This window comes from Hippoglossus hippoglossus, chromosome 22 (genome assembly GCF_009819705.1).
Source record: "Hippoglossus hippoglossus isolate fHipHip1 chromosome 22, fHipHip1.pri, whole genome shotgun sequence".
In the NCBI taxonomy this organism is placed as follows: domain Eukaryota; kingdom Metazoa; phylum Chordata; class Actinopteri; order Pleuronectiformes; family Pleuronectidae; genus Hippoglossus; species Hippoglossus hippoglossus.
This window is the reverse complement of record NC_047172.1, coordinates 22,535,956-22,557,070: the sequence shown is the minus strand read 5'-3', so window position 1 is coordinate 22,557,070 and position 21,115 is coordinate 22,535,956. Positions and strand designations below refer to the sequence as shown.

General features: G+C 40.4%; 2 protein-coding genes across 2 annotated transcripts; both read right to left on the bottom strand.

Moving 5' to 3' along the window:
- Positions 1–1,863: 1,863 nt before the first annotated feature.
- Positions 1,864–6,088, bottom strand: LOC117756202 (complement component C1q receptor). The gene is made up of 2 exons (XM_034576613.1): positions 5,998–6,088; positions 1,864–3,640 (listed from the first exon to the last, which is right to left on the bottom strand). Exon 2 carries the CDS (start codon positions 3,593–3,595, stop codon positions 2,465–2,467), a length of 1,131 nt encoding a protein of 376 aa, XP_034432504.1. The 5' UTR covers positions 3,596–3,640; positions 5,998–6,088; the 3' UTR covers positions 1,864–2,464.
- Positions 6,089–7,179: 1,091 nt separating this feature from the next.
- LOC117756192 (complement component C1q receptor-like) lies at positions 7,180–9,242 on the bottom strand. The gene has a single exon (XM_034576597.1). It carries the CDS (start codon positions 8,971–8,973, stop codon positions 7,345–7,347), a length of 1,629 nt encoding a protein of 542 aa, XP_034432488.1. The 5' UTR covers positions 8,974–9,242; the 3' UTR covers positions 7,180–7,344.
- Between the last annotated feature and the right edge of the window lie 11,873 nt (positions 9,243–21,115).

The window sequence follows — 21,115 nt, the reverse complement described above, 5'->3', positions numbered from 1 at the left end:
GTTGACTACGGAAATTGTCTTTCTGACCTTAAATTAGCCTTCTTAGATAATACAGTTACACAGTATTGTATATAAGGTAATGGTTGGCGTTAGAATAAGTTACATGTATGGGGTCATTCATAAACTGCTCAACGCCCAGACTATGACCAGTTCAAACATCTTGTATCATTTCATCATGAAGCTGGTCCCACAGCTGCATGAAATAAATGATGTGTGTAAAAATTCAGCTTAACCAATATAATAATTTATTGGCAATTTTATGCAACAGCAATAACTGCTCTTTTTACTGTATTTTTCCTTAATTCATAGTGTATATATTGTTATTCGAAAACTCACAAAAAACTACCATAACAACATTTTTTGTGTATTTATGTATTTTATTCCATGTGATTATGTTGGATTACATAGGGACCCTGAGTCTGAATAATAAATGACAGATTGCATATATATCCTATACAATTGTCCACACATTTGAATCGATACATATAAGATTGGTTAAATAGTTAAATAGTATGAGCAACATGAAAGAAAACTCTGAGAGGCTGTCCCCCACACATCTGGCAAAAAACACTGTGTCTCTATTCCCTCCCATAAAGTGAACTCCTCCTGTTGTGATTGGCTGATGAAGTTCACAGAGGGCCATCCTTGTTTACTGGCACAGGTGAGGTAAGAGTGCCTCAACCAGAACTGGTACCAGCCAGGTTAGTTTTGAACCACCCAGTTTTATCAACACTCAACTCACTTGTCTGTGCATGTCTTGCACACACCCACACACAAAAACACACTAACACAAATTCTCCCTCTCTCTCTCTCTCCCTGTGTGTGTGTGTGTGTGTGTGTGTGTGTGTGTGTTTTGTGTGTGTGTGTGTGTGTACGAACAAAGGCAGGATCAGGTCAATCCTGAGTTTAGGTACTATCAGTAAAATTCATGCACATCTCTCTGGTAACATCTAGTGGTTTCAGCATAAAACTACAAGAAACAGATGTACCATGAAGTAATACTGGATGTTATTGTCTGTTGATGTCTTGTGGCTTGATTAATCCAGACAGACTGTGAACCAGTTCAGCGTGTCAGACTACATGCCAGAGGGATGAACTTTGTTTTTTCACGGTGTGACCAGCAAGGAGATGAGAGTGTTTGAAGCATCCGATAAAAAGTATCAACACAGTTTTCTATGCAAGGAATGTCATATATACTGTGTGAGCACTGTTATAGAGAGAGAGAGAGAGAGAGAGAGAGAGAGAGAGAGAGAGAGAGAGAAAAGCTAGAACAGATGTGGACAGTGATGTACAAATGGAGGAGGCACCACAGACGAGAGGAGCAACATCAAGTGTTCATCCTCAACTGACTTTTGCAGGGGAGTATTCCAATACATTCAAACTTGATTTTTAGAAAAGGTGACAGCCCTAATTCCTGAAACTGCATCTGAAGTCTCTGTCTAGAGGAGCACAGTCCTAGGAACAGCTCAGACACCGGGCCGAACCCTCAAACTCCCAGGCCTCGGGTGGAGGAACAAAGCTTGAGGAAGAAGTGTACACTACTGCCCTCATGAGGGTCAATGGGAAATTGTTTTTATACACACACACACACACACACACACACACACACATATATATATATATATATATTTATTTATTTATTTTTTATTTTGTCTATAACTTGTCCACTTTTCTTCAGAAAACTGGTTGTTTACAAAACATGAAGTAAGTACTGTTCATTCAGCAGGTAGCTAAACAATAAGATCAGGCAAAGTTTCTTTCAAACTATAACTGAAACCAACGCAGACTGGCGATAACTGTTACTGCAATTTGTTGAGCAAAACGGTAGATGGCGCTCTAAGAGCATGCATGATGAAGGAAATGGAGCATTGATTCGTTTGAATAATTCAGATTTTAATTATTTAACATGTCTCATGAATGACCACGTGTACAGTCACCTCCTCTGTGTTCCACTTAGGATCAGGGTTAAAGAACATTTATTTCAATACTCCATATTTTTACATTAAGTTGAATGGATATGCACATATACAAATGATTACTCTATTTAAATGCACAAAGAAACATGGTACATTCATTTCAGGGTCATTTTAAGGAACTAACACTTGATGATTTCCAGTTTATCAGATTTGATCTTTATTGAGCTCCATTTCATAACACAGTGTATTTTATCTTAACTACTGCAAATTATCTGATAGTTTTGAACTAAATTGCTTATATTTGTATTCATGCACTTAATCTGAATATAATAATGAATTGACTTTCAAAATATTCTTTCCCATTATTGTTGATTTTAATGATGCATATGTGAAACAGAGTGAATTCACAATAGCCTGCTCGCATTTAAAATGTATCCATGTTAACATATTTCCTCAGGTAAATTTTTTACGGTGCACTGTTCAGAAAATTGAGGCTTAACAGTTCACAAAATACCAAACCATGAATATTAAATCTGGTGGACTCAGCGTTAACACTCATTATCATCCACAGGAGCAGGATACTGTTGAGTGGAGTTTTGTTCTCTGCGCTTCTGACGCCTCACAACATAAAACCTCACCACACAGATTAACACCACCACAGCCGCAGCAGCAAAAACCCATACCCAGAGAAACCCTCCAGCAGGTGCAGAAGACGTCTTCGGGGTATTATCAACAGCAGGTTTGGTAGCACGCACGCTAACAGGAGTCATGGTGAAAAAACGCTCTCTGTATTTTGCTTTGACGCAACTGTATTTGCCTGCAAGTACAAATCCTTCTCTGCAGGAGCACTCAAAATCTCCAAAAGTGTTTTTACAGTCTTGATCACAAGACTGTTGCAAACATTCATCGATGTCCTCACAGAAACTCAAGTTCTGGATGTAGCCCTCAGGACAGAAGCATTCGCCCCCACTGTGTCCTGAACATGGGCATTTCCTCTCGCCACAATGCACTTTGCACTGCCTGGGGTCTTTGCTGTCTTGGATGTATCCTGTGAAGCAAGAGCATATATAACCTCCTTTTACGTCCGTGCATTTGTGCTCACAAGGGCCTGTTGAACAGCCTTTAGAGCTTACGAAAAAAGTTGGATCCGATAATTCCTGTGCCTGGCACGCGTCTTTGTGCTGTGTTCTGCACAGATATCCATCAGTTTCCTCTGAGCACAGTCTCTCTGTCCACTTTTGATCGTTTGAAAGTGACACACAGTGCGGAGAGCAGACTTCAGTGCTGTGTTTCCAGGTGTCGGAGGATGGGATAAAGCTCTTCTGTGTGCTACCAGAGATCCACTCATAGCCTCTGAGTGGAGATGAGAGGTTGCTACATGCGCCAGCTGGTAAACGCAGTCCGATCCAGAAGTTTCCAGACAACTCCTGACTCAAAGTGTGGAGGATGCTCCCATCTGTCTCCGGATGAAGCGTCAGTAGTTCTCCGCTCCTATCTCCACATGCTGTCTCTGCTGTTCTGAAGTCCACTCTGTCCTGGTTAACAGTAATACAGTCCCCACCAGTACAAACAGGCCTACATATGCCTGCCTGCTTCATGCCACACCCTGCCTTAAAAGACAACAAAAAAATAACTGACATTAAAATAATCATAATCATTGGCAGTTTGATGAAGTCCATGACGTCGCGCAGAAGATCATCTTATAATGTCGCCAGACTAAAAGCGTGTGGTTACAACAATGAGCAGGACTAAAACCACTGACAACTTAGATTCTGTGTAAGTTGCTGCTTACCGTAGTACTACGTAAGCGATAACTTACGCAATTCGCTTACTATATACTACGGTAGGCAAATTGCGTCATTTCCTGTTTTCCTGCCGCTGGTGGTGGTCGCTCTCTCTGAACTAGCTCCTCTGCTAACACAGCTATTTCTCTATATTACTACGGCTAAATCGCCGGTCTATAGGTAAACATCCACACATACCAACCCCCACTCTTTGGTGCTTCAGCGATTCTGTGTCTTTCCATCTGCGTGTCACCGGATTCTTCTGTTTGAAGAGCTCTCTGCTGCTCCGAGTGTCTCGTGTTCACTTACTCCTCTGCCTCCTTTAACAGTAGTGGTACATGTAACAAATGTAGTGTATTGGTAGCGATGGAGGCTCCGTAGCTTATAACCTCCGTTAGCTGTAGTTAGCCAGCCGCCGCGGAGCCGCCTAGCTTAGCACGTAGCTTAGCCTCAGCTAGCAGTCCCTCGACTTGTCCCGTGCAGCCGGGAGCCCAGGGCGGCTGGGTGACTGTCCGGAGGGGGCATAGTGCCACCCTTAAAAAGCCCACGATTAAAGAGCCACCAGCTCACGTTTCAAACCGATTCTCTGCACTCAGCGACGCACCCGTTGAGAAGCAAACTCTGGTCATTGGCGACTCGGTTCTGATGAACGAGAGGGTAGCGACACCATCGTCAATTGCATGCCAGGGGCCAGAGCCGGCGACATCGAATGCAAACTGAAGCTGCTGGCTAAAACTAAACGTAAATACAGTAAGATCGTAATTCACGTCGGCAGCAACGACTCCCGGCTTCGCACGTCGGAGGTCACTGAAGTTAATGTGGAGTCGGTGTGTGCTTTTGCAAAAACGATGTCGGACACTAGTTTTCTCTGGCCCTCTCCCTAACACAACAGGTGATGACATGTTTAGCCGCATGTTGTCTTTTAACCGCTGGCTGTCGAGGTGGTGTCCTGTAAACGGTGTGGGCTTTGTAGATAATTGGCAAACTTTTTGGAGGAAACCTGGTCTTGTTAGGAGAGACGGCGTTCATCCCACTTGGGATGGGGCAGCTCTCTCTTATCTGGGAATATTACCCAGTCTATAAAATGACAACCCAGAGTTGGGACCAGGACGCAGAGCTGCAGTGCTACACACTTCTCTGCGCTCCCTCTGGACCAGTCACACAACCCCATAGAGAGTGTGTCTGTCCACCGTCCCATTAAATTATGTAAATCAAACAATAACAGAGGGAGAATTCTACACAAAAATCTAATACAAATTAACACAACCTCTGCAACAACTCAGGAAACAAAGACTTTTAAATGTGGTCTTTTAAACATAAGATCATTATCATCAAAGGCTATTTTAGTTAATGAACTAGTCTCAGATCACAACATTGATTTATTGTCCCTCACTGAGACATGGCTGCATCCTGATGAATATGTCAGTCTAAATGAATCTACTCCCCCCAGTCATGTAAATTCACACGTTCCCAGAGAATTTGGCAGAGGAGGTGGAGTTGCTGCTATTTTTAACTCCAGTCTATTAATTAATCCTAAACCTAAACTAAGCTACAACTCATTTGAAAGTCTTGTTCTTAGTCTTCCACACCCATCCAAGAAATACCAACAGCCAATCATATTTGCTGTAGTTTACCGTGCTCCTGGGGCTTATTCTGAGTTTTTAACGGAATTCCCTGAGTTTTTATCAAACCTATTCCTAAAGGCCAATAAAATTATTATTGTTGGTGACTTTAATATTCATGTTGACAATAATAATGATAGCCTTAGCGTAGCATTTATTTCAGTACTAGACTCAATTGGTTTCAGTCAGTGTGTACACCAACCTACTCATTGTTGTAACCACACACTTGACCTTGTATTATCATACGGTGTCAAAATTTAACATCTAATAGTACTTCCGCGTAATCCAATTCTATCAGACCATAATTTAATAACCTTCCTGTCTAAAATCCTTGAAAAAGTTGTCCTCGTTCTGTTAGATCTTAGTGCAGCGTTCAACACAATTGACCATCAAATTTTATTACAGAGACTAGAACAGTTAATTAGCAGTAAAGGAACTGCCCTAAACTGGTTTAAATCATGTTTTTTATTGCACTTCTGTCCGTCCTGGGAGAGGGATCCCTCACATGTGGCTCTCTCTGAGGTTTCTACGTTCTTTTACCGTTAAAAGGTTTTTTTTTTGTAGTTTTTCCTTACTCTTGTTGAGGGTTAAGGGCAGAGGATGCCACACCTTGTTAAAACCCTATGAGACAAAATGTGATTTGTGAATATGGGCTATACAAACAAAATTTGACTGATTGTTTGATTGTGTCCAGTAACTCCGGAAGCAACACCCCTCAGGGTTAAAGACAGGAAGGAACTGAGATAGAGTTGGACTGCTGGTTTCAGTGGAGGCAGTGGTCACAAAAATGTAAATATAGATACAGATTCATATTCCAGAATACACTTTTCTATTTTGTTTTCATCTTATAGCATGACTTAATTTTATACAACATACACAGGTTTGATAGTCAGCGTGTATTTATCATTACATCATATTTATTTTACACCAACACAATCACCTGTGCAACCTCCCCTCTGTAAGTAAAATGTGTTTGATTGCCTTTGTGTATAAATGTAAATGTGTATTTACTTAAGTGCAGTATGTAAGTCAAATTACTTCATCATTTTGTCACTTTATTCTTCACAAAATTTCAGATGGAAATGGAAACATTACATCTACAAACTACTAATTATAGATTTTACTATTAATTAGTATTATATCACTTCAACCAGCGACAGCATTAATGTAACGCTTCCATGTTAATGCTTTAGTGAGAATAGCCAATCATATGATGATATAACGATGACAGGGGGATTCCTGCAAATATGAGAACAAGTGCTTTTACATAAAAGAAAATATACCATCTCCATATCAACTTTATTTGATTTTTATCCTTTTTTGAGGCACATTGTCATTTGTTAAGTCTGATACAAATAAAACCTATTATTGTAATGTTATTATTTCTCATAATTCTTGCTCATACCTCTGTTCTTATTTATAATGTAATATTTTTTAATTGATGCTGCTTTTCCTTTAGTAAAAGATCAGATTGATTCTCCCACCACTGCTTTATGATATGAATTAATAATCTGGAACCTACTGTGTCCATCATCTGAATATTGCCACTGTTGCTGGGCTAGGAGGGGACCACAGTACACACATTATTCAACAATGTAAAATAGCAGGAAATATGGCTGCTGATGATGAGACATATTTCAAAAGGAGCACAATGATCTTGGCATTAAATTAAGTCCTCTGACCTAAAAACATATGTACATTTTAACCATGTCATTAAACAAACAGGAAACAGCCAAACCACTCCATCAGTTCTCTACATACATTCAGTCTGGTAATACAGAGCCCCTCACATCCCCTTTATAGCAAAACCTGCATGTATTTACACTTTCTGTCGTGTTTTTCATACTTTTCTTTTTACCCAACTTGTTTCCTCTCTATACTCTGTCTTTCTATCTTTTACTCTGATTTGTGATTTGATATGTAATCATATTAAAACAACACACTGCCTAACTTACAGAAAGTGCAAAGACATAAATTAGATAAATAAACATAATGCAGACAGTCTCCTCCGAAATCATGAGGTCATAGGTCATCAGTGGAGATGGACTCGTATAGTTTCTCTAGACGTGGATCTAGACCCGATGACACCCAACAGTAACCGTCTGTTGTTGTTTTGTTCTTGGCTTCTTTTTTGGAGCGACTGCATCGAAAAATTGCAATAGCTAATGTCACTGTGACGAGCACGAGCAGAGGGATGACTGAGCCGAGGACGCAGACCATGAGCCTTGAGTTGACCCAGCTTGGCGGCAGGGACACGTTGCTCTGCTGACCGATGTGTGTAACGTTCACCAGGTCTGGAAGTGGTGAGTCAGTATGAGGGGACTGGTGCTGGACCTCCAATGTGGTTCTCGTCAAGGACCAGGTGAAGTTCTCGTGTGTTCCCTCATCAGCTGGGTCATCTGATGGAGTAGCTGATGTTTCGGACCCATCCGGAGCGCAGGCCGATCCATCAGTCTCCAGATGGAAGCCCCCTGGGCACGGGCAGGAGAAGCCATCCTGGGATAAAGTAAAACCTTGATTGCAGTAACAGGAAAAGGATCCAATATTGTTCAAGCAGCCGTGCTCACATCTTGAGTGTGCGCACTCATCCACATCAATGCATTCACCATCAACCATTTCATAGCCGTCTTTACACTCGCATGTGTAGCTTCCCGGTGTATTTACACACAAATGATCCTCACAGGCTTGTGACTGACACTCATCAATGTCAAAGCAGTTGCGCTGGTTTTCATCCAGTTTGAACCCATGTGGACATTTGCAGGAATATCCAGACTCCTCCATCACACACTGATGCTCACATGTAGCAACGCTGCACAGGTCTTTTATCCTGCAAGAGAGTCCATCCTCATCCAGGTCGTAACCTTCTCTGCAAAAACATTTAACTTCCCCTCCATCCTGATGGCATGAATCTTTGCATCCGCCATTATTGATTGCGCAATTCTGCTCTCCTGTTTTGCAAAATGGACCAGGGACTGTCCATCGATAGATGTCCTTTGACGCCGTACACACAGAGTAGTGAAGCTTTTGGTCACTGCAGATAATATCAGCATAAGTTCCCTTTGGAAATGATTTCATGTCACTTCTTGCTGGCCTTTCTGAGAAGGGCACTGTGTAGGTTATTTCCCCAGACCCCATCAGAGCCAAAGGTTTGCACATTCCCTTAAAGTAAAACTTACATGCATAGAAAGCCAGGCTTTTGCAAGCTCCAGCTGTCCACTTCAGTTGATTCTGACCCACTAGCGTGTAATTAACCCTCACACATCTCTCTGTGCAGGTGGAGACAGGTTCTTCTCCCCAGTTGGAGTACTGGGAATCTTCCTGCCCAGATGCCCACTTGAAGCCCCTGAGAGTCTTGTCAGCCAACGTACAGTTCCCTCTGTTCAGTTTTAATCCAATCCAAAATTCCAGCACCCTGTCCTGACGTTGTCCTTTGATCTGTGAGAGAAGCGAACGCAGCACATTCTCTTCTTCTGTGTCTCTGATCGTCATCATATAACCTCCGTTGTGCGTACAGTTCTGTTGGGCCAGCGCATAGCTCACCCTGTCCATATGTATGGTGAAGCAGGTGTTAGACGTGCACAGAGTCTCATGGTCAGCTCCAGATAAACCTCTCACACTGTTGATGAGCTGCAGTAGAAAAATCCACAACATAGTTGTTGAAGTGATGAATGAATTAGCTGATATCCAGAGTGTCCCTGCAAGTTTGGGGGTAAAATTAGACTAATATGTGGTTATCCATTCGTAGCCCAAAAAATAAGTTATGTGGGTCTGAGACTAGCAGTCAAGCTCCTGTATCCTGTTTGCAGCACAAACCAAAGATGGAAATCATGTTTAGCAGCAGTTGCAGGTCCTTTCTTCCTGCCCCTTTTTTTTCCCAGTTCCGTTTTTTGAGCACATAACAATGGCAGGCTCCACAGTGTTATGACTGGTTCTCCAGATGTCTCCGGCCCCAGCAGGCTTCAGGCAGTTACTCCCTTAATTGTGGTGCCTCACAATACATGCACATGCAGGGGTCAGAGCCTCAGAGACACAGTGACATTACAAAAACTGCTGCAGAGAATGAACCCATGACATACACATTATTATTTATAAAGGTAGTGTTCATATGATAATCATCCATAAATGTTTTTTTAATAACCAGGCATGTAACGGTTTCATTTGTGATGTTATAAGTGCCTTTAATGTTGTGATCAGGAGTAAAGATAACAAAATAAACGTTTGGTTCATTTCTGGGTGAGTGTCTCTTACAGTAGGAAGTAAGATATGAGTGGGCTGCACAAAAACTGATACAGGACCTGACTTGTGGGAATTATGGGATTTCTAGTCTCTTTATATATATGAATACACCCTGTAAAAGATTGTTCGATTGTTCACTCACATCAAAATCCAAAATCTTGGGCAAACTACAGTTGAACTTTCCAATAAAAAAAAACATACACCCATAACTAAATGTATACAAACACTGTCCATTATTTGGGCCAATGCTTAGACATTTAGACTGTGAGATTCCTCTCTTCACTTCTGTATTCTTCTCTTCATGAGGATTTAAACAGTTGCTATGAGCGGGAGGAAACCTCATTAACAATGATTGTTCACAATGTAACAGGGACACATTTGTGTGAAATTGTGTTTTCTGTTTAGATGGCAATAAGTGCCAAGGACATTCATGTGAATCCAAAAACCATTTCCTGTATTTGTTTAAACACAGGAAGTACCTCAACAACAATCACGGGAAAGAGAGAAAGACACTCTGCACCCACAGGCAGTTAAATAGAATCTACTTAAAAAAGAAAATCTGCAGATATATTCCTTTGTTCAGCTTTTAGGAATTCCAAGACACAGCCATGTCATTGAAATCCTACATCACAGTCATACAACAGTAATAAACAAGATGGACATCAGGTCAGGCTTTTTTTTTTTTTAAGTAGCACCAGTGAAAACTCACACAATGACACATGTTATGTGTCCAGTGTTTTCCATACACTCTCAATCATTTTTCCAGTTCTTATTGAAATTAACATAGTGTAATGTTCGCTCTGACACTACTACTATTGAATAATGTTAATACAAATAATAATGGTCACAGTAAAGACAGATTTTTTAGCGAAGGCTGTGGTTCAAAACAACTTCTTTGTGGACAGAGAATTTAGAAAGCTTGATAAACAGCAATACTTATTGATAATGTTTTATTGATAAGCATGAATAGGAATATAAGGTAAGGATTTTAAAAAAAGGGAATCATGGTGGGATCTAAAATCCTAAATGCAACCTGATCTAAATTTCTGACGCAATCAGCAGTCAATCATATTGTTCCAGCTGTTGCAGAAGTTTCCATAAATGGGTTGAACTTGCTCTGCTTTCAGTTTTCTGTTTGTCCATTCGATTTACATCTATGTCTGGATCTCCTCTTAGGTTTTGGGTCATTATCTCCTTGTAGAATGAAACCCAATAGTTTCTTTTCTTTTTTTACTTCTTTTACTTATTCTTCTCATTATTCTTATAACAGTGTGCAGTCCAGCTTCCTGCAGTACAGCATTCTCCTAATAATCCATCAGAGGGAGCAGTAACTCTGTTCCAACACTGCCTTCCTAAGTTCACAGGGTTTGTAAGTGATCAAATAAAGTTGGGCCTTTTGTAAACTTCATTCAAGATTCAAGATGTATATTGTCATACCAGTTATACAAGTGTCTATCAATATCAAGAATCTGAAATACTTGTAGGGAAGCTCAACAGTAGCAAAACTAAATGACTTAAAAGACAAAACAATCAGAATAATTATATATATATATATATATATATATATATATATACATACATACATACACACAATGAGCATTTACAAAATGGTAACATTAAATGGTCTACATTTAAATAGCACCTTTCTAGCACCTTTCTAGCACTTCTAAATAATAAATGTCCTGAACTAGCTGAACCTTTCGATGTTTGAATGGATGAAATCAGCTGAGGTAAATGGGACTATATGTTTGTGTGTGTTCTTTATGTATCTTTGTGAAGACAATTTTAAGCATAGACCTTTCAGAGAGACGACATTTTTGGAAAGTGAGGACATTTTGGCTGGTCCTCTCTTTTTCAAATGCTTGTTTGAGGGTTAAGACTTGGTTTTAGGGTTAGAATTAGGTTTAGGGTTAGGCATTTAGATGTCACTAAGATAGAAGTACAAACGTGTGTGTGTGTGTGTGTGTGTGTGTGTGTTTTAAACTGAAAGGATAACCTGTCCTGACTGTGTTTGAGAGATAATTGTAGTTTCTCTATGAATATAATATAATACAATATATAAATATTGATATTGATTTATTCTGATCTGGTTAGTTTGTTGCAATAAACTGATTTAAATCCACAATTGGAAGTTTTGGTCTCTCATACTTCGAATGACAATACACCTTTCATATAAAGGCCATGACACTGAGCATGGTACTGTTGGGCAGGCTTCATATAATGAGGTAAACTTTCCATGGAATCACAAATCACCCGAGAGCTGTGTTTTTAGGTGGCCTGTGTTGTTGTGAAGTACATCATGCAGACGTTTCCTGTATTTGTATAAAGGAGGATACACACCAACTTCAATCACAGGAAGTAGCAGTTGTAACACATTCCAACACACTCTCTCTTACACACACACATACATACATCATAAAGACTTTTAAATGTGGTCTGTTAAACATAAGATCATTGTCATCAAAGGCTATTTTAGTTAATTAACTAGTCTCAGATCATAAAATAGATTTATTGTCCCTCACTGAGACCTGGCTGCATCCTGATGAATATGTCAGTCTAATGAATCTACTCCCCCCAGTCATGTAAATTCACACGTTCCCAGAGAATTTGGTCGAGGAGGTGGAGTTGCTGCTATTTTTAACTCCAGTCTATCAATTAATCCTAAAACTAAACTAAGCTACAACTCATTTGAATGTCTTGTTCTTAGTCTTCCACGCCAATCCAAGAAACACCAACAGCCAATCATATTTGCTGTAGTTTACCGTGCCCCTGGGGCTAATTCTGAGTTTTTAACAGAATTCCCTGAGTTTTTATCAAACCTAGTCCTAAAGACCGATAAAATTATTATTGTTGGTGACTTTAATATTCATGTTGACAATAATAAAGATAGCCTTAGCATAGCATTTATTTCGATATTAGACTCAATTGGTTTCAGTCAGTGTGTACACCAACCTACTCATTGTTGTAACCACACACTTGACCTTATATTATCATACGGTGTCAAAATTGAACATCTAACGGTACTTCCGCGCAATCCAATTCTATCAGACCATAATTTAATAACCTTCGATTTTTCACTATCAGAATATATGCCACTAATAATAAACTCATTTTCAAGATGTTTACCTGATAGTGCTGAAGCTAAATTTAAGGAAATAATTCCGATTACATTTAAACCCGTACTATCCGTCGATATAAACAACAAATTCATTAAAAACCCTAGCTCCACTGAGATTGACCACCTCGTCGATAGCTCTGTAAAGTCATTACGATTAACATTAGACTCAATAGCGCCTCTAAAAAAGAAACATATAAAACATAGTAAATTAGCTCCGTGGTATAATTCCAAGACACATGAGTTAAAACAAGTATCAAGAAAACTAGAAAGGAAGTGGCGCTCCAGCAACTGTGTTGAAAATCTCCTAGACTGGAAGAATAGTGTTAAAGCATATAAGAAGGCCCTCCACAAAGCAAGAGTGGCCTTCCAGGCATTTTATTAGTTAGCATGGTGCCTTTATCCAGTAATGCTGTATGTTTTTTTCCCCTGTTAAAAGTAAAGCTTTAGATTGTCTTCCGTTTTACTTCAAAGCAACTAATAGAAGAGAATAAAAACAACCCCAGGTTTCTCTTCAGCACTGTAGCCAGGCTGACTGAGAGTCACACCTCCACCGAACCCAGTATTCCTCGATCCCTAAATAGCAATATCTTTATGAATTTCTTTGATGATAAAATTCTAACTATTAGAAATCAAATCAACCATCTCCTGCCCTCAATTGGCACTAATACCCTATCAAGAACAGAGAACTCAGAAACGGCTAAGAATCCTACCAATTATTTAGACAGCTTCTCTCTGATCAGCCTCGATCAGCTGACCAAACTAATCTCATGTTCTAAACCAACAACTTGTATCTCAGACCCCATTCCTACAAAATTACTTAAAGAAATTCTGCCCCTAATTGACAGTTCATTACTGAACACAATACATCTGTCATTATCATCAGGATATGTACCACAGTCTTTTAAAATAGCTCAATCAAACCCCTCCTCAAAAAACCCACCTTAGACCCAGAGGTTTTAGCCAATTACCGACCGATATCTAATCTCCCCTTCCTGTCTAAAATCCTAGAAAATCAATCAGCTGTGTGAGTTTCTCCAGGAAAATAATATATATGAAGACTTTCAGTCAGGGTTTAGAGCCAATCACAGCACAGAGACAGCCTTGGCAAAAGTCACTAATGACCTTCTAATAGCTTCAGATCAGGGATTTGTGTCTGTCCTCGTTCTGTTAGATCTTAGTGCAGCATTTGTCACAATTGACCATAATATTTTGTTACAGAGACTAGAACAGTTAATTAGCATTAAAGGAACCGCCCTAAACTGGTTTAAATCCTATTTTTCTGATCGCTCCCAATTCGTGCAAATTAATGATGAGTCATCTGTGCGCACCAAAGTTAACCATGATGTTCCACAAGGCTCTGTGCTCGGCCCAATTTTATTCTCATTATATATGCTTCCACTCGGAAACATTATCAGGACACACTCGGTAAATTTCCACTGCTATGCGGATGACACCCAGTTATACTTGTCACTAAAACCTGAACAAAGTAATCAAATAACTAAACTCCAAGCATGTCTTAAGGACATAAAAACCTGGATGACCCGCAATTTTCTCTTATTAAACTCAGATAAGACAGAGGTTCTAATACTTGGCCCTAAACACCTTAGAGATACATTATCTAACGATATAGCTGCGCTAGACGAAATTGCCCTTGCTTCCAATAAAACAGTCAGGAACTTGGGAGTGATCTTCGATCCTGATTTATCCTTTAATTCTCACTTAAAACAAATTTCTAGGACCGCCTTTTTTCACTTGCGTAATATCTCCAAAATCAGACATGTCCTTTCTCAAAAGGATGCAGAAAAACTAGTCCACGCCTTTGTTACATCCAGACTGGATTATTGTAATTCCTTATTATCAGGCTCCAGCAGTAAGTCGTTAAAGACTCTGCAGCTTGTCCAAAATGCCGCAGCACGTGTCCTGACAAGAACCAAGAAAAGAGAGCACATTTCTCCAGTATTAGCTTTGCTACACTGGCTTCCGGTTAAATCTAGAATAGAATTTAAAATTCTCCTCCTCACCTTCAAGGCCCTTAACAATATGGCACCATTATATCTTAAAGAGCTGTTAGTACCTTATCAACCCACTAGAGCACTGCGCTCCCAGAATTCAGGCTTACTTGTCGTCCCTAAAGTCTCTAAAAGTAGAGTAGGAGCCAGAGCTTTCAGCTATCAAGCTCCTCTCCTGTGGAATCATCTCCCACTTTCAGTTCGGGAGGCAGACACCATCTGTACGTTTAAGAGTAGGCTTAAAACCTTCCTTTTTGATAAAGCTTATAGTTAGAGCTGGTCCAGGCTTGTCCTAGACCTGCTCTTAGTTAGGCTGCTATAGGTCTAGAAGGTCGGGGGACACATGACACTCGGAGCTTCTCTTTCCAGCTTCTCCTTCCTCTTCTCAATCGTTATCACATCAAAGTAATTCATATCCCATCAATACATGTTACTGACTTGACTTCTTCCCCGGAGTCCCTTTGCCTTATCGTCCGCAGATCCAGGGCCGCGGCTGTGGCCACATCATGGATTAGGATCTGTGGATCATGTATCAGAGGTCGTAATGGTGGATCCAGTATGGCGTATTCTGTATCTTGCTGGCTGATCGTGATAATAAAGGCAGATCCTTTATCGTGTTGACATCAGATACTGGTGGTGGACCACGACCGAGGTGGCAGCTGATGATGGATCCTAATGGCGGCAGTGGACAATGACTGTGGACTATAGTGGCATCCGATCTTGATGGTGGATCATGATCTTGCTGGCTGCTGACCATAGACTATGATTGCAGCAGGACTGCTCGATACATAGTATTTCTACTCAGACACTTGACCATTAATGACATTAATCCACCAATTCACTGACCTTCAGTTATACTTCAAAATGTTTACCCTTATCAATGCTGCTAAAACCTTTATCTTGATGTTCTCCTTTACACTTGACATCCATTGCACTTCTGTCCGTCCTGGGAGAGGGATCCCTCACATGTGGCTCTCTCTGAGGTTTCTACATTCTTTTTACCCTGTTAAAAGGGTTTTTTAGTAGTTTTTCCTTACTCTTGTTGAGGGTTAAGGGCAGAGGATGCCACACCCTGTTAAAGCCCTATGAGACAAATTGTGATTTGTGAATATGGGCTATACAAATAAAATTTGATTGATTGATTGACATACAGCCAACCTCAATGGAATCTCTATGGACACATATGATTTGTTCCCAACAAAAATTAAGTGCACGTCAGTCCTGCATAGATGTGTTTTACGACAGTTACTGACTTAAGTGGCTATACAACGCGAAAACCAGAGCTACGTTTGCTATACATGTTGAGCAGGGTCGGCTGTCCAATAGGGGGCGATAGGGTGCCGCCCTCCCAAAGGAAAAAAGGAATATGATATGATAGTGATCAATTTTGTTAATTATCATTATAATCGTCTTTATTATTATTAAAATTATAAAAATTTTCAAGATGTTTTTTCTGCCTGCTGCCTCTGAATATTATAGTCCATTCAGCTGCAGCGTCGAGTCCTGTTCAATAGAGTACCGGGCTATTTCAGCCTGGTTGAAAATCACCCATACTCTCATAGACTTTCTGACTAAGAAAGGTTTTTCTTCAAACTGCAGGCACTGCAATGCAATCTCAATAACTTCCGACAGGGCACACACTAACGTGCTTTCATCATACATAAGCTGTGAGCGTAAACGTCGCTCACAAATTATCATCGTATCAGGCCATCATTTGAAATACCAGGAGTGCGAGAAAATGTGTGTGTGTGCTCCAAGACAGCACACACACACAGGCCCCGGGGCCCCGCCCCCACTCTCTCGCTCAGAGCGTTACACAGTGAGATGAGGGGCGTTAACGTGAAGCAGCCGGTAATTGACTTTGTTGAAGAACAATGGAAACAGCAAAAATTCAGAGTTTCACTCTGGTCACAGCTGCTCAATAATCAGCGCTGCTGCTTCATGTTCAGTTGGTTTGGTTTTACTGCACCAAACAACAGTGCATTAAAACACCACACAGCCAGCAGGAGAAGTGCCCAGCACCATAGTCTTCTTGGAATTAATGTGGAGTGTGCAAAAGGAGGCTGGTGAGTGAAGTGACTGAGGATGAGGAACATGATGAACAGTAATACCTTGGCTCAGTTAACAACACATTACATGATGATAAACATAACCTGTGAAAATAGAACTACAAGAAAAGGCTCAGCCCTATGCAGTGAGCACGGCACACAGAGTCCCCATGCCCCTCTTAAGAGCAGTAAAAGAGGAGCTGGACCGATGGAGGCCAATGAAATCATCAAGGTCATAACAGAACCAACTGAGTGGTGATGGTGCCTGTCCCGAAAAAGACTAGAAAGGCGGGCATCTGTGTAGACTTAAAGAGACTTAAAACCTTGAAACCTTGAAACCTTCATAACACCTTATGGAAGGTACTGCTTCAAGCGTCTCCCTTTCAGGATAAGGCGGCGACATTAGTGAGTACGATGAGCGGCCTGAAAAAGTCATGGAGCGACTAGAGTCAGCAGGCTTTAAGTTGAACACTGAAAAATACTGAGTTACACTTCCTGGGCCAGGAAGTTGTCAAATGGATTGTGGCTGAGTAAAAAGTACAATATAAACAATATTAAAGTAGTATAACAGGAAAAAACAAGAGTAATGTACAAGTAAATGATATTTGCACTTGAGTGCAGCACTTACAAACCACCAACTCTAATAGGCACAAAGACCCCTTAAAAATGTGATGTAATTGAATATGAAAGTTTATTTCAACCTTTATTTTACCATAAAGATGGTGCTCGATGAAAGGTTAATGAGGCACCAGTATTAGCCAAGACCACGAATGTGTGCGCTGATTAGGACTGAGCCTCTGGGCACCGTGAATATCTATACATCATTTTTGCCATTCTTCTTTTCGATGATGAGATAGTTCCCTGGCTAAGTTGATATTTGGCGTGTTGTTGTTGTATACCTCAGTAACCAGTGATAATTCAGGTTTTACCGCAGCGTTCTTTTCCAACACGTACACTACCGTTCAAAAGTTTGGGGTCACCCAGACAATTTCGTGTTTTCCATGAAAACTCACACTTTTATTCATCAAATGAGTTGCAAAATGAATAGAAAATATAGTCAAGACATTGACAAGGTTAGAAATAATGATTTTTATTTGAAATATTAATTTTGTTCTTCAAACTTTGCTTTTGTCAAAGAATGCTCCATTTGCAGCAATTCCAGCATTGCAGACCTTTGGCATTCTAGCTGTTAATTTGTTGAGGTAATCTGTAGAGATGTCACCCCACGCTTCCTGAAGCACCTCCCACAAGTTGGATTGGCTTGATGGGCACTTCTTGCGTACCATACGGTCAAGCTGCTCCCACAACAGCTCAATGGAGTTGAGATCTGGTGACTGCGCTGGCCACTCCATTACAGACAGCATACCAGCTGCCTGCTTCTTCCCTAAATAGTTCTTGCATAATTTGGAGGTGTGCTTTGGGTCATTGTCCTGTTGTAGGAGGAAATTGGCTCCAATCAAGCGCTGTCCACAGGGTATGGCATGGCGTTGCAAAATGGAGTGATAGCCTTCCTTATTTAAAATCCCTTTTACCTTGTACAAATCTCCCACTTTACCAGCACCAAAGCAGCCCCAGACCATCACATTACCTCCACCATGCTTGACAGATGGCGTCAGGCACTCTTCCAGCATCTTTTCACCTGTTCTGCGTCTCACAAATGTTCTTCTGTGTGATCCAAACACCTCAAACTTTGATTCGTCTGTCCATAACACTTTTTTCCAATCTTCCTCTGTCCAATGTCTGTGTTCTTTTGCCCATATCAATCTTTTCTTTTTATTGGCCAGTCTCAGATATGGCTTTTTCTTTGCCACTCTGCCTAGAAGGCCAGCATCCCGGAGTCGCCTCTTCCCTGTAGACGTTGACACTGGCGTTTTGCAGGTACCATTTAAAGAAGCTGCCAGTTGAGGAACTGTGAGGCGTCTATTTCTCAAACTAGAGACTCTAATATACTTGTCTTCTTGCTGAGTTGTGCACCGGGGCCTCCCACTTCTCTTTCTACTCTGGTTAGAGCCCGTTTGTGCTGTTCTCTGAAGGGAGTAGTACACACCGTTGTAGGAAATTTTCAGTTTCTTCGCAATTTCTCGCATGGAATAGCCTTCATTTCTAAGACCAAGAATAGACTGGCGAGTTTCACATGAAAGTTCTCTTTTTCTGGCCATTTTGAGAGTATAATCGAACCCACAAATGTGATGCTCCAGATACTCAACTAGCTCAAAGGAAGGCCAGTTTTATAGCTTCTCTCACCAGCAAAACAGTTTTCAGCTGTACTAACATAATTGCACAACGGTTTTCAAGGGTTTTCTAATCATCCATTAGTCTTCTAAGGCGATTAGCAAACACAATGTACCATTAGAACACTGAGTGATAGTTGCTGGAAATGGGCCTCTATACACCTATGTAGATATTTCATTAAAAACCAGACGTTTCCACCTAGAATAGTCATTTACCACATTAACAATGTATATAGTGTATTTCTGATTAATTTAATGTTATCTTCATTGAGAAAAACAGTGCTTTTCTTTGAAAAAGAAGGAAATTTCTAAGTGACCCCAAACTTTTGAACGGTAGTGTATACTCCATTGCTACTGGAGTCTTCAATTGTTTGTCGAAAGAATTCACTGGAAAGGGTCAGAGTTCAATGCATTAGAGTTTATTCTTTTACAAAGAGATAAACCCAACCTGGCTCCGGAGCCCAACTGAAGACCGAGCTTCAAACCTTCCGCTTATATGTTCATCCCCGTCTCTGCTGTTGCTCGTTCAACCAATCAGGGGGTGGCTTTCCCCACTTCCTTTCTCGTTCAAAACTTCTGATTCGTTCCAAATCTAATGGTGTCATATTTCCTTTGGTGACCTTTGTCATTTTAATGGTACATTATATCACTGGTTTGTAATTGGCCATTAAATCACTGTTTTTTATTTGGCCAATAAATCACTGTTTTTTAATGGTATATTAAATCACTGGTTATCAGTTAAACTCTGACACCATTATGAATCTTATTCATTGCAGGCTTTTGAACTGAGCCTTTAATCGGTATGAGTTCATATATCATTAGACTTAGTGGTTTCTTAATGACATTTCCCATGCTAAATATCGTTTTTCAAAACAACCGTTCCACACATGTTAACATAAGGCCTCTTTCATGATAATATTACTTTTATGCTTGATATATAGTGCTATCATGTGAGATTGTACAACTGCAACTATAGCTGCACCCTGATACGGGCTATGGGCCTTCCTTATCTCCTCAGTATGTCACACAGACATTTATAGCCTCATTAGCCTGTTTAACTGTTTAACTTGGATCTTGTCCCAGGGCAGGCCGCCTTCAGTTTCTGATGACACATAGTGTAAGTACATGAGCTTGCAAAGAATAAATGTATACAGAATTTTCTACAACAGTATCTGTGGGACCTTGCTACAATGGCTCCACATCATAATCACCACTGAACCCCAAATTGAGTGATGTGTGATAGAGAGACATTGTCCATCTTTATTTACAGTCTAGAGAGGTGTGTGTGTGTCGTTACACACAGATGGTCTGCTTGTGCACAAAGTGAAAGTGCTTCCTTTTGCAGAAAGTGTTCTCTCTCTTTCTAACAAGCAAATCTGAAAATATAATACCAGGGTGCAGGGGCATGGGAGATGGCACTCTGACTGGTGTAATGCATGTTACCCCAAAAACTCCATGATTCATGATTTAATAAAAGATAACCAAGAACAAACCTTTTGTACCGTGTGCTTTGAACTGCAACTTTGTTTTCTGTCATTAAAGTAGCAACGGTGGCTTTGGATACACTCTAAATGCACATGCTCTGTGCTTTCATCATTAAAACAAAGGTCCATTGTGTTTAAGTACTTCCTGCACTGTCACCATGTTTTTGTAACCCAGGGCAAGCACATGCAGCTCTCCCTGATTTGCATAAACTGGTATCTCACATGGAATGTGTGCAGCCCTCCCACTTCAACCTGTTCACTCAGCATGAACATGGACATGAACAAGCAGGTTTACCCTTTACAATTGTCATTCCTTGAGATTATAATAGACTCATCATTTGTCAATCACCACAGGCTACAGAGAATTCTTTACAGGTGAAACAATTGTAAAAAAAGCGGGGAAAGATAATCCCAGTTATATAAGGGACTAAAACTACAAAGAAGAAAGGGAGGAGTCACTGTAATCCCTTTAAAGTGCTCAGTATTTAGAGTGAACATTTACTTATATGAACATAGTTGTCTTTGTACTCGCAACTTAGATTTATGATGCTATGATTAATATAATAAACTATATACCATCTAGTTTTTCATGTTGAGGCCCATCAGAATGTATATCCATATATTTAAATTACCTTAGAAAGCTAATATTATGGGATAAAAAATATGG

Bases quoted from the DNA above. Each gene is read 5' to 3' on its own strand.
- LOC117756202 (XM_034576613.1), bottom strand. From the start codon at position 3,595: ATGGACTTCATCAAACTGCCAATGATTATGATTATTTTAATGTCAGTT.
- LOC117756192 (XM_034576597.1), bottom strand. From the start codon at position 8,973: ATGTTGTGGATTTTTCTACTGCAGCTCATCAACAGTGTGAGAGGTTTA.